Source organism: Chelonoidis abingdonii, chromosome 17, assembly GCF_003597395.2.
Source record: "Chelonoidis abingdonii isolate Lonesome George chromosome 17, CheloAbing_2.0, whole genome shotgun sequence".
In the NCBI taxonomy this organism is placed as follows: domain Eukaryota; kingdom Metazoa; phylum Chordata; order Testudines; family Testudinidae; genus Chelonoidis; species Chelonoidis abingdonii.
The window spans coordinates 26,800,652-26,815,054 of record NC_133785.1 but is presented as its reverse complement, the minus strand read 5'-3'; the positions used below and the strand labels follow the sequence as shown (position 1 = coordinate 26,815,054).

General features: G+C 35.6%; 1 protein-coding gene across 4 annotated transcripts in view; it reads right to left on the bottom strand.

The window, feature by feature from the left end:
• Positions 1–267: 267 nt before the first annotated feature.
• CRBN (cereblon) overlaps positions 268–14,403 on the bottom strand; it is a 40,845-nt gene continuing 26,709 nt past the window's right edge. For 2 of the 4 annotated variants that reach the window (XM_032784180.2, XM_032784181.2), the window contains exons 8-11: positions 14,091–14,206; positions 9,508–9,572; positions 7,472–7,603; positions 268–3,732 (exon numbers count right to left, since the gene is read on the bottom strand). In XM_032784180.2, the coding sequence (XP_032640071.1) occupies positions 3,555–3,732; positions 7,472–7,603; positions 9,508–9,572; positions 14,091–14,206 (491 nt within the window). In that variant the 3' untranslated portion in view covers positions 268–3,554. The remainder of the gene's footprint in view (positions 3,733–7,471; positions 7,604–9,507; positions 9,573–14,090; positions 14,207–14,403) is intronic. The other 2 variants (XM_032784182.2, XM_075073240.1) reach the window with 1 other exon arrangement.

Genomic DNA, 14,403 nt, shown 5'->3' with positions numbered 1-14,403 from the left:
AACAAACAGACAAAAATAAAACCAGTAAAACTACTGAGCCACACGTGTACCATTTTGCTTATATATTGTATGACTATCTTACACCTTTTGTCCTTCTTTGCCTTTTCAGTCTGCACGCTCTTTGAACTGGAAACAGTGTCCTCTGTATTTTGGAACACATCTCGGGCATTTTGGATGCTAACACAATCTACATAATAAATACAAAACTGAATGCTTTCTTTCATTCCCAGCCCAAGCACCAAGCAAACACATGATCCTAGGCACTTGTTTTGAAATATATTTGAAAGTGTTTTATTTTTCGCAAATGCTTGCAAGCAATGAGATTTTCTGAAAACTTGTTTAAAAAGGCAGACAAAGGAACAGTTAGAGCAGAGCGTGTTACCCTACCTGCAACTTTACAAAGAAGTTTTAACAGAGTCAAATGAAAAACGGGTGGATGAACAAAATATTTCATATAAAAAAATAGCATTATCATCAAATAAAATAAATGATATAGAACTCCAAAACACTTTAGAACAGAAATATCTACATGCAACAGAAAACATTTTATTATGGTTCTGTTTATGCATCAAAATTTAACAGAAATTATTTTGAAATCTTGATATTTGTTAGTGAAATGGACTGTCATACCAATGATATGTCTTAGGGCAGGTATTTACTACCGCCGTAATGGCGGGTAGTGATCACTCTATCGGGGTCGATTTATTGGGTCAAGTGAAGACGGCCAGGTAAGTTGACCTAATATACGCCGACTTTAAGCTGTGTATCTTAGGTCGACCCCCCCGGTAGTGTAGACCTTGGCTTAGTGCTACTGCAATAATGACTTTAAAAGAAGCAACTGAATGAAGCTGAAACAACTGTTTTCATGATGTTCACTGATTTGTTTAGTACTTGGCTCTCAGAAGTATGTAATCTCTGTATTTGAACGATTTACTGATAACAGCTGACAATCCTAACATTGTAGTAGTTTTTCCCCAGAAAAAGAAACCCATTTTTCTAAACACAGAAAATTTTAACTAATGTACAGAACCTTTTACAATTCCACATCTAAGCTATAAAATACATACTGTACATATTAACGATCCCTACAGTTGTAGTTTTTTTAATGGCTAGGTGTCCCACAACAGAGTTTATCTTCTTTGCAATTAACCTGAATCACAAGTTTTCAAATGTCATGAACTTTGTAATGGCAAACATTACACAGAAGTTTAGGCAGAGTGAAAAACAAGAACATTAAGTTACTGCTAAATTAACTTCTTAGCCATCTCACTCGATTATATTAGTTTTACATTTTTATATATGCACAATACCAAAAATATGCCGTTTCATGCTAAAATATTGTCTCACAATGTTATTCTCCTCTTTTTAGTTGAGGAAATCTGATACAGACCTAGCCAAAAATAAAAGTACACTATTAGGTTTGATGATAGCCGAAGACAACATCCTTTTCGAAAAATAACATTCACTGAATTGTGGTGAGTGAACAGTGAATGACATGATTTTCAAAAGTGCTAGGCATCCACAAAGCTCAGTAATGTCAATAGGAACTTCAGGTGCTTAGCACCTTTGGGAAAAAAAATCAAACTAACTTAGAAAAAAAACACCCTCAATATGATTTGAATGAGTATAGTACAGATAATTCACAGACTCTTGCTCTTTTCACACTAGTGCTTAACATTTAATTTTTTTGAAAGCTGATTCTAAAAAAAAAAAAAAAAAAAATCTAGAATGCTTTAAGACACTGAATTATCTTTCACCCTCTATTTGTTCAGAATTATGTTTAAGCTAATATTGCTTTTCGCAGCTCACTCATAAATTAAGAATGTTGCAGAATAAAGTGAAATTTGATTTTATAGATATATATGGGATAACAAAAAACATCATAGAAGCACAGAGGTAGTAGGCTTCAAGGAATTAAACCTGAGTTACACCATCATTACTCTCTAGATACCTATCATCATAAAGTTTTCTAATATCCTTTCAGATAACATCTTGTATCATTTGAAAATCTTTTTTTGCCCACAGTACACCACACACCATGGCATTATCAGTAAAGTCAGTTGCTGGTCTCTTAAAGATATTTGTTCTTATTCCTTTACTGGAGTAACATATTAATGCTACATACAATAAACAAGCTTGCTATGTGGGGATGGATGAAGCATTTCATAAATATAATCCTAAGCATTTTAGTATAATTTTTCTTTAACAATACAAGTAACCACACATACAGGATCTCTAAGATTTACTTTGAACAAATAAAGAGTGAACAGAAGAGCCTCACAAGAAAAAAAAAAATCTATATATAGGAGAAATCTGTCATCTTCAGATTCTACCATCAAAGTGCGTTCTGAAAAAAACAGCAAAAGCTGCACCCTTTTTGGCATCCTTTTCTGTAGCACAGTGTCTCAAAAACAAATCTGCCTTTGATTTCTGCTTTATTTAGAAACATTACTTCTTTATCAGGAAAGAATGATGATAAATGCACAGCCTTTCACTTATGATATGCAAACATAAAAAGCAGTAAAGGTATGCTACGTTTCCCCAGTCAAAATACAGATGTGAGCAATTTCTAATGTGAAGTATTTCACAGATTACTTCACCGAACTTTAGGCATGTATACAAGGTAAATTAAACTTCAGAGGGAAATTGTTTAAAAAAATGTAAACCTATTTCATTGTATTGACTGAAATTTACTAATGTATTATGGAAACAAATGACAATATATTTTATGCATTGGAATCAAACTGTACATTTTATATTAATAATTCAGTTTTTAAATGATTGCTAATCAACATGTCAAACATGCTAAGTATATGAAATAACTGTTAAGGACAAAACAATTAATACAGGATTCCTTTAAAAAGGAACTGTATACAGTAGTTGCTTTAGCAGCAGATATCAGTAAGTGCTTGGCTTCTACCATTTACAGCATCGCTACAAGGATGACATTAACCAATGCAACATCAATCAGTACAGAGGTTTAGACCTAACACGCTCTTTGATACTTGTTTAGGCAAACATTTGAAAAAAACAAACAGTGTGAATGTGGAGCATTTCATATAGTTAGAAACAAGGATTTCTCAGCAAAATATACTTGAAGTATACTAATAGCCAATATCCCACAAAGTTTGATATTTACCATCATACATAAATTGTATGAATCAAATACTGTTTAATAGTACTTTTTTTGCACACCTTTTACCTTAATTCAATAGCAGTAAATATCTTCTTAATTTATACAGTGGCAAGTTTAAGTAATTTGTTTCAGGATTTATCTGACATTCCTAGAATCAGATGCATTTGCTGGTCTCTCACTGTACTTCTCTTCCCAGTTGTCAAATTTTAAGACACAACCTTCAATTCCCAGTGTATTGGGAAACAACAATACCTTGTCTGTGCATCAAACCCAAAATGTAATGATGCTTGTCTTTTTCTTTGCTTTTATTTAAAAAAAAAAACCAAACGTATTTAAGCAAGCATCAGAAGCAGCACTGACCACGTTCAATACAGAGACACTGGCGGCTGCTTATTCATTCCAAAAACAGGTTACTAGATTACAGGCAAAGTAATGGTGTTCTATCGTTGCCTGAGCCATCTTCTGGAATTCTAGGCAGGAGAGCAGATCGAGTCAATCCCCAGAACCTTTGAGGAGACAGATCTTTTTTAGTAGCTGTGAACTTCCACCCCATGTGACTCCCACAAATTCTGCACTGGGCTATAGTCCATGCATACCTAAAAAAAAGAAAAAGAAAAAAAGAAAAAGAAAGTGTTTGGCAGGAGTCACATCATTCATAAGAACATTTTAATGGAACTGAAACACAGTTAAATAATTCAGTAAGAAGAAAATATCAGTTTTAGTTTGGGATTTTCAAATGGGTTTAAGGGATTCAGGCACCCAATTTTCATTGATTTTTCAATAGGACTTGGGCACCAAACTCCCTAGGTCTCTCTGAAAATCACAGCCTTCAAGACTATTACATTGTCCACAAAAAGTATAATAATAAAAGCATTTTATTTCAGTATATATTTCAGTAATATGATTCATCATTGTGTCCCAATACAGGAGTATCAAAAATGCTTATCATAATAAACTTAAGACATAAGAGATGGTTTTAAGGCACTATTTAAAAGGAGAATATTAAATCCATCAGCAACCCCAAAAAATCAAAGAATGAGGCTTCTAGCCTGATGGAGCAATGGAATCTTTCTTTTCCTAGCTTCAAAAGGAAGAACACCAAAATTCTGCTGCCTCCAGAGGAGAAAAGGACAGAAGAAACATCTCAGAGTGAAAAGTAAGGACTAACTTCAGAATAGATAAAATGATTCATCAGATGCCTTCTGTGATGAATGAATGAAAGAAAAAAGATCCTCTGAGACAGGGGTTCTTAACCTTTTTCCTTCTGAGGCCCCCCGTAACATGCTATAAAAACTCCACGGCCCACCTGTGCCACAACAACTGGCTTTTGTATGCAGAAAACCAGGGCCAGTGTTAGGGGGTAACAAGCAGGACAACCGCCTGGGGCCCATGCCACAGGGCCCCCCATGAAGCTACATTGCTCAGACTTCAGCCTCAGGTGATGGGGCTCAGGGTCCCGGGCTTCAGCCCTATGCTGTGGGGCTTTGGCTTTCTGACCTGGGCCCCAGCAAGTCTAATGCTGATCATGCTTGGAGGACCCTGAAACCTGTTCACAGCCCCCCAGGGAGCCCTGGACCCCTAATTGAGAACCACTCTGAGAGATCAGTCAGTGAATTCGTTTTTCCATATATCCTGATGACCTCCCACTGACAGGTGGACTTGTGTTCAAATGAGAAGCAGGCAGCAAGGTGAGAAAGGGCAAGCTTAAATGTGTGCAAATTAGTCAAGTACCAAAGAATGGCTATTGTGGTAGCTATGCATTTGTTTAACGTAGCAAGTGAATGCAAAAACAGGGGCCCAAATCCTTTAGGAGACAACAGATTACCATAGAGAAACAGATTGGTTTAAGGTGAGTTAAATTTGATGAGCAAATTCTTTCTGATAGTATGGCTCACAATGGAAGAGGCAGAAAACCATTTATGGATAAAAGTTAAAGACAGAGTTGTAGAACACAACCTACAGTTCAAATTGTATGTGAATTATGACAGCCTTACAAATGAACGGTTTTTTTTTTTTTAAATTATTCTAAAATATGCTTGTCTATTCAAACCAAAAGCTGACTGTGGGCGGGATGGGCGGCAACTTTAAGGGACACTAAACTTCAGTTGGAAGGATCATAGTGGTTGCTTAATAAAACAACAGATAAAGGACAGGAAGAAAACCCCCAAAATCACATCAAACCCAAAAGGTCTTATCCCAAGGTTTTATAGGGGAGAGCTCAGGACAAGGCTGGCTGTACAAGTACAAGCTGGCATCAACCTTTCAAACACATGTACTATCTAAAAGAATTCATTACTGTAATTTTATCTTAATTGATATCACTTCGCCTTGCCAAGACTTGTTCTGTGGAATAACCTTCTTTTGAAAATAAAAGTCCATGGATAACCATGAACAACTTTGACTGCTCTAAACTTGTTCAGTTTCCCCTTTGATTCTTGGCAGGATCTGAGACAGTTCCTGCACCTGTACATTTTGTTCTCCTCCGTGCCCTCTATCTCCTTCAAGTTAGAAAAACAGAAAATCTTTCACTTGCCAAAGTGTTCAGAACTCAAATAGCTTCAAAATTAGGTTATTATTGCAGCAGTGCTACAGGTGCTAAAGAGTTTATTTATAAAATGGCTCAGGAATAAACTAACAAAATTAGGTTATTGTTCCAGCAGTGCACTATACACACTAACGAGGTTATTTCTAAAATGGTTCAGGAATAAACACCTTTGTTATTTTGAAAAATAAGTATTTTACTTCCTCAAACAACAGAATGCTATCACTGCACATTTAAATCATTATCTGTATAAGGTAATATTTCTATTTTTCAATTATTATTAAAGCATAGCTGACAGTTCATGGATTTTTTAAAAATATTGTATATAGGAACTCCTCCATGTATGCATCAGGTTTTCTGTATTTGCCTCTAAATATATTACCAAAGACAGCTGCAGAGAAACAATATGGCTTTTTTCAGAATTCATCTGTTTATGCTGTACAATTCCCTGTTTAAATTTATAATCTTCTGTTTGTGTTTTTTTGTAAGGACAAGACTGATCTCTATGGAAATAATTAATTTATGTTTTCCATAAACGTGTCTATGTCACAGACAGAGAAACACTTAGGAAATAAATATCCCACTAATCTGCACCAGAAGCTGGATTGTGTCTAAAGTTTTCTATTTTATTTTAAAAGGTGGGTTTTCAAAATCTCCAACCTACTTAAGAAGCTACTAGTCCAGTTATGTGGTTTATATAAGAGATTTTCCTTGTAATTTTTTTAGACAAGATGAGTAACATGACATGGTCTGAAATTATAAATACGCTAAATATTCTGCTTGGCATTTTGCATCAACTACACTTATAGGGAGGGTAGGGATGGAGCGTCAAAGATAAACTGACGCGATTGAGGAAGAACAGAAGTAAATTACACTTAATCCTTTACAATGATCTATCAGATATTTGATAGTGAGGAATCAGTAGTCAGGAGTCAGTATTAAAGTGTGCACCATTTAAAGTTTCTAATATGAATAAAATCTATACATTTTAGTCCATGAAAGACAGAATTCCCAGCCACAAGCAATATAAACAATCAAAATAGTTTAAAACAAGGTCCTCTGATTAGTAAATAATCTCTAGTCATAACGAGAGACATTCACAGTTTACTATGCGGAAAGTTCTAGGGTTGGAGATTACATACTGAAGACAATTCAAATTGGGAATGGAGGATGGTGGGAAGAAGTAACACTAGTATCACCCTGGAGAATGAAATGTTTTTAAAAAGAATGAAAGACGTGATCCCATAGTGAACAGATTTTAAGACGATTGTTAATGTCTCCTGACACTTTAGTTGCTAGTTCTTTCTCCATCTGTGTAAAAGACTGTAAGCCCTTTGGGGACCGAGTGTCTACTTTACAATGAAGCCCTGATACCTGATTGGGGTCACTTGGTACTACTACAATACAATTATTACACTCCCTGTTAAATATAGTTATTTATCAAGACGCTAGTTGGGTAATTAAAAGAGAATTATTCAAAAACAACTTTTAAAATGTGGCAAAATGTATGCACAATTTTAAAGGCACAAGAGAATTTTGAATACATTTTATCTAACTTCTCCAATTTATTTTAGATTAAGAAGGAATACTAAATTTACTTTTTTCTTCATTTACACTAGTTAAATGATCATTTCTAAGAGTTTAGAAAATAATGTAATGTCTGCTTCTCACTGTTTGCAGGCCAGAATGCATTTAAATCAGAATAATTAATTTCTATTATTTGCTAATAAGATTTCTGAACTGTATTTTGTAATACTGGAGTACATTATTAGTAGAAAGAAATACTGTTTTACCCAGGAAACCAACTGTGCTCTGTAGAAGGTCGGCCACTCAGACTCAAGTTGCAGGCTTTGTACACTGTAAGGGTCTCATGGACATATCCATGACGATTCACATATGCTGCCATAGGTCCATACAAGGATAAACTATAGTGGATAAATAAGAGCCAGTTATGTACTTTGATAGTTTCCCCAGACATACATCAAAAAGGAAAACAGGGCTGAAAAGTGTTCACAAAATTAAAACAACTCTAATTAGAAAATGAATAGGGGAAGCAAATTGCCAAACACTTTTGCGTAAAAAGAAGCCTAATATGCTTGTAGACAAGATTTATGAGTTACAGTATTAAAAAATGGAATAAAAATAGGTATGTATACCTTTATTACATGAGATAACATCACAATAATTTCCCAAACTTTATATAAATGTAGGGTCTGATCCTATTATCCTTTACTCAGAGATAGTAATCTTTACTAACATGAGCAACTCCTGCTGACTACTTCCTAAGGCTCTGTTTCAGGAAAGGCACTTAAGAAAGTACTTATATACTTTCCTGAATATTATGAACTCATGCTTAAGTGCATTCCTGAATTAGGGCCGAAGTGTTTCTTAAAGGTGACAGGTTAATAACTGCAGCCCTGATGGAATGTTGGCATGGAAAATACCTCATTTGGAGTGGGTGATTGTCTTAACCTCATCAATATGTAACTAAAGGCTAGTCTACACTAACGCAGTAATTCAACCTAAGTAACGCTACTTCAGTTATGTGAATAACATAACTGAAGTTGACGTAGCTTAGGTTGATTTACCAAGGTGTCTACATTGTGCTGTGTCGACGAGAGATGCTCTCCTGCTGACTTACCTTACTCTTCTCAGGGATCTGGAGTACCAGAGTCAATAGGAGAGTGCTCTCCCATCGACTTAATCGACACCACTGTATTGATCGCAGCAGTGCCGATCTACTGGTAAGTGTAGACATGGCCTTAGTGTAAACAAAATACAGGATAATTTGCTATTTACTTTTACTTGCCTCCACTGAGTAAAAACTTACAATGAAAACAAATAGCAACACTACTCAACCTCTTAATTCTGCCTTTAAAATTGAGCAGTCAGCAAAAATGAGCATTTACCACACTATTTTCTCAATTTCAAAAAAGTAGTTAAAAAAGACACCCCACCAATGCACAACATAGCAGCAGCTAAGAGTTCCACAACCTATCGTTTAGTTAATTACTGCAGCTGCTTATCACAAAACAAAATTACTATGATGAGTCTTTGTTAAGCCAAGAAATCTTCTAACCTTCATATCATCATAGGTGATAGATAGATATTAGTTATCCTGAGTGAAGCTGGAGACAAAGCCACCAGTAGTGGTAACTGTTTTCAAGAAATACTATCCTGACACAGCTATTAATGAGGACAATGGATAGGTCATGCATATAAGAATGAATTGCCTACTACAACTCTTAGAATGATTTTTAGAGTGTTTGACATCATGTCATATCCAATGATGCATGTATTCCTTGCTTCACAACATACTAATAGCACATCTATGATACTCGAATCACATACAATAATCTGAAATCAGTATTTGTTAAAACGTGGAAGTATTATGCACAACTGAGATTTTTTTTCCCTATTACTTCTGAATTACGTTAATCAGTGATATACAAGAATTTATACTCCAATTTCACCATAAGAGTACAACCCCACAGTGGCTGGGTGCTGGGCCAGATAATATAACATGGCCTTTCAAACTCCAACTTCTATTATTCTAAAGTCATCGTAAATAACAATTTTGTTAGCGGTCTGTGGACTGGATGATGTCTTTGAATTTATTTTACCTATTTTGTTTTACACAGAGAATTTCCTATGAATATTTATTGATCAGCTCAGAACGATCTCAGAAGAATAAAATGCAAAGAGAAAATGAGAGTTGTAGGAAGAGCAAAACTATTAATACATACCCAATTCTCATTTATTGTAATGTTGATATAGCACAGCAATTGCGTGTTTTCCAAAGAAGAAACTAAACTAATTAAAAACTCACCTGAATATTTCATTCTTAGTTGTTATTTCTGTGTCTTGACATTGCTTACAACAAAGAGATGTACACTTCAAAAGAAAAACAAATACACTATCAATAGGACAACTTTACTCACTTCTGCATATTTGTTATCGAAATAACAATCACAGGCTTTTTTGGTTTTGGTTTTTAAAAGAAAAGGCCTCTGACTATGTAATTCTAATAAATTAGGGAAAGGTCTTTTCTTTCAAGAGCTTTTGAAAAACTAACTATTTTAGAGAAATAAAAAGATGTTGCTATTTAATATGTAACACAGAAAAGGACGATAAGTACAAACATGCATTTTTATTTTCTGCAAAATGTATGAAATACTGGGAGGAAGTGCTTTTAATGTCAAGAAAAAATATTTTGTAAAATTAAATGGATTAACTCCCTCACCATCCTCCTCCTTATTTCCCCCTCTGAAGTACTATAACAGATTAAATCTACCACTTAAAATTACTAGAAAGTAAGCTGGAACAGAACAATTCATTACTGACCTTTCCCAGAAACTAAACCTTTGAAAATCAGTTCATAAGAATAATTTATTCCAGTATAAATTTTTCAGATGTAAAATATTTCCCACCTTTTTTAAAAAAAAGAATAATACTTTTGAAATTGTCAGTGAAACAATTTAAGAAGTTTATGGGACAAAATGTTGTTTTAACAATGTTCACTTAAAACAATTTATTTAAATCACAGTTCAAACTTTTGGTTCCAACTACGTTCTGACTCTTACTCCTTGTGTCCTATCTCATGCTCACTTCAGCACGTTGCTCCTTTTGTCTCCTCTTACTTATGCCTTTTTGTGATGCACACTCTATCCTGAATGACTTCCATCTAATAATGTGCCAACTGTCATTGCTTTCCTTCTTATCCCTCAACACCCACTTCTTTTTGCCTTACTTCGCCACCACTGACCCATTCCTGTGTGCCATCTTCTATTGTTCTCTTATTCTACTGCACTTAGTTTAAAATTATCAGAATTTAAGCATCAGACTCCAGCCATATTCTCCTTTATTTTATTCTTTGTCCATCCTTCCCTTCTTATCAGTTTCTTTATCTGGTGTTTCAATCATTAGGACTGTCTGATTTATAATGTCAACTCTCTGGGGAAGGAATCATATATGTATTATTCTATATAGTTCTATGCACGTTTTTAGCTCTAAATATGATAAACCATTTATTATTGTTTAATAAGAGCAGTGTAAGTTTTATTCAGAAAACCCATTACTAATACAATACATTTCACATGCATCAAATGCCATAGAGGCAATAGGCCAGATTCTGACCTCAGTTACAATACTAAGTCAGGAATAAATCTGAATTTGGCTGATTCTGTATGTAATCAATTTAGTGGCCTTCATATTATATATTACTCCAATTAATACAATATTTAGAGAGATTTATATAATACGTTTTTACAGCTGGATCTTCACATGTACACTTGTGTTCTATCTTGCTGGGCAAGGAAAGACTATATATTAAAGTCAGTACTATATATTTCATAAGGGCAGGTCAAGTCTCCTAGTCTCTTTCATAAAAAGATGTACCTAATACTGTAGATGAGTTCCTGGAATTGCATGAATGTTAACATTAGAGCATTTTATAATTTCAGCCACAGGAAAGGGGTGGCTAATCTCTTAAACGATTAGAGGAATCCTACCTGAAAATTTTCCCAATGCAGCCCTAGAATCATAGAAATGTAGGGCTGGAAGGAATCATGAGAGACGATCTAGTCAATCCTCCCATGCTGTGGCAGACCAAGCATGCCTAGACCATCCCAGTTTGTGGAATCCCTATCACTGGAGGTTCTTAACCTATTCCAGTATTTAATTATTCCTACAGTTAGAATGTTTTTCCTAATATTTAACCTAAATCTGCCTTGCTGCAGATTAAGCCCATTACTTTATGTCCTACATCAGTGGATGTAGAGAACAACTGATCACCGTCCTCTTTATAATGGCTTGATGAGCCAGGGCCTTGAGAGAACTTTGACTTTGATTTAACATATTTGAAAACTTATCAGGTCACTCTCAGTCTTCTCTCTCAAAATTAAACATACCCAGTTTTTTATTAAACCCTTCCTCATAAGTCAGGTTTTTTAAAGCTTTTATAATTTTTGTCCACATCTTTCCTAAAGTGTGCCAACCAGAATTGGTCACAATACTTCACCTGAGGCCTCACCAGTGCCAGGTAGAGAGGAAAATTACCTCCCTTGTCTTACATATGATATTACTCTTCATATACCCCAGAATGATATTGGCATTTTACAGAACTGCAGCACATTGTTGGCACATATTCAGTTTGTGATCCACTATATCTCTCAGATCCTTTTCTGAAATATTACTGCATAGCCAGTTATTCCCCATATTGGTGATTTTTCCTTCACAAGTGAAATACTTTACTGATTCATCTTGATTTCAGACCAATTTGTCAAGGTCATTTCAAATTCTAATTGTCTTCTCCGAAGTGCTTTCAATCCCCTCTGACTTTAGTGTCAGCCACAAGTTTTATAAGCCAACTCTCCACTCCATCATCCAAGTCATTAATGAAAATATTGAATATTGAATAATACTGGCCTCAGGACAGAGCCCTGTGGGATCCCACTAGATGCGGCCTTCTAGTTTCACAGAGAACTATTGTTAACTACCCTTTGAGTATGGTCCTTCAACCAGCTGTGCACTCACCTTATAGTAATTTCATCTATATCACATTTCCCTAGTTTGTTTATGAGACTATCGTGTTGAACCGCATCAAAAGCATTCCTGAAAAATCAAGATATGCTATATCTACTGCATCCCCACCAGTAACCCTGTCAAAGAAGAACATTAGGTTTGTCTGGCATGATTTATTCTTGACAAATCCATGTTAGCTATTATTTATTACCCTATTGTCCCCTAGTTGCTTACAATTTGATTGTTTAGTAATTTGTTCCATTTTCTAAGTTAGGCTGGTTGGTGTATAATTTTCCAAGTCTTTTCTGTTCCCGTTTTAAAAGATAGGTACTATGCATGCCTTTCTGTAGTCCTCTTGGACCTCATCCATCCTTCATGAGTTCTTAAAGATAATTGCTAATGGTTCCGAGATTGCTTCAGTTAGTTCCTTAAGTACCCTATCGTGAATTACCGTACATACTCGTTCATTAGCCCATTCGTTTATAAGCTGACATCCCCCCCCCAAAATGGATAGGTAAAAATAGCAAAAACTGTATGACCCTATATTTTAGGGGTGGGAAAACTTTGGCTCCCAGTCCGTCAAGGTAAGCCACTGGCGAGTTGGGACGTTTTGTTTACCTGGAACGTCTGCAGGCATGGAGCCCAACAGCTTTCACTGGTTGCGGTTGCCATTCTCAGCCAATGGGAACTGCGGGGCTCTATTATCTATTAGATCAGGGATTGGCAACCTTTGGCATGAGGCCCGCCAGGGTAAGCACCCTGGCGGGCCAGGCCAGTTTGTTTACCTGCTGCATCCGCAGGTTTGGCTGATCGTGGCTGCCACTGGCCGTGGTTCGCCACTCCAGGCCAATCGGGGCAGCGGGAAGTGGCATGGACCGATTGATGTGCTGGCCACCGCTTCCCGCCTGTATTAGATATTCAATGCAATGATTCCATAGAGTTTAAAATCAACAAATTTTGGTATAGACCTGTTTATAAGCCAATCCCTACTCTTTGATGCGTCACTTTTTTACCAAAAATATTCGGCTTATGAACAAGTATATACAGTAAGTATCCTAGCCTGCTGAATTGAATATCTCTATATTTTTTAACTAATTTTTTCCCTATTCTGGTTTGTGTTCCTTCCCCCTTGTTAATATTGATTGCGTTAAGCATCTGGTCACCGTTAACCTCTTTAGTGAGGACTGAAACAAAATAGGCCTTAAATACCTCAGCCTTCTGTCATCTGCTCCTCTCTGTACATTTCTTGTAGCTCCTTCATGTGAAGTTAATGCATTTACACTAGATTGACAGCCCATTTGAACATATAGCTATTGTAATTCTTGAGTTAGATAGTCTTGGTTAATTTTTAGTTCCAGAAAACCCATGTAAAAGGACAACAAAAGACAAGTTTTAAATCATCTTGGAATCCTGCTTCTTATCAGGGTAGTAGATTTTTGAATGTAAAAATCCTTTTAGTCCAATATTTTCGCTCCACTTATCATGGCACAGCAATATTTCATTACTGTATGTTTTACTGTAAATGCGTTCTGATTTAGAAAGAATGGTACTAACTGCATCAGGTTTCTAGCACCATCTCTTGGCTGGCACAGTACAATAAAGTGCTGGAACATCATTTTAAAAATATGATTGTTGTTCTTTTAAGATGAAAAAAAAGCCAGCAAGTACTTTAGCGGTATTGCTGCTAAATATAATGTGCCAGCCAATATCAGTGGACCACATATTCTATCACAGTTAAAAATAAATGGGAAAAATAAGTTCTAAAAAAATACCACCTCTTAAAAAATAACTTGGAAACGGCAGAATTTTTTTTTTTGTTATAGATTATACAAACTCTACTCTTTATTACCTGGTGACACTAAATCAAAGTACCATAAATAAGATACTTACTTTGTTCATAATATCTAATTCACACCGCAGTCGCTGAATAGCGCTACCTATTTTAAGCAGCTGAATACGTAATGAATCATCAATTGGCAGGCAAGCAGCAACTCTGTAAGAAAAATCTGGAGAAAAGGACCATGCCTGTTACAATGTAAGAAGTAAAAAAATTAAATACAGATGCCTTTTGTTCAGTTCTCTACGTCTGCACAATGCTTTTCTAAACAAGAGAAATAAACTTGTACTAGCAAAAATATACACTTTTCACACACTGTATCCAAGTGGCAACGTTGGCTCTAATACCAACATTTGCTTAAGTATT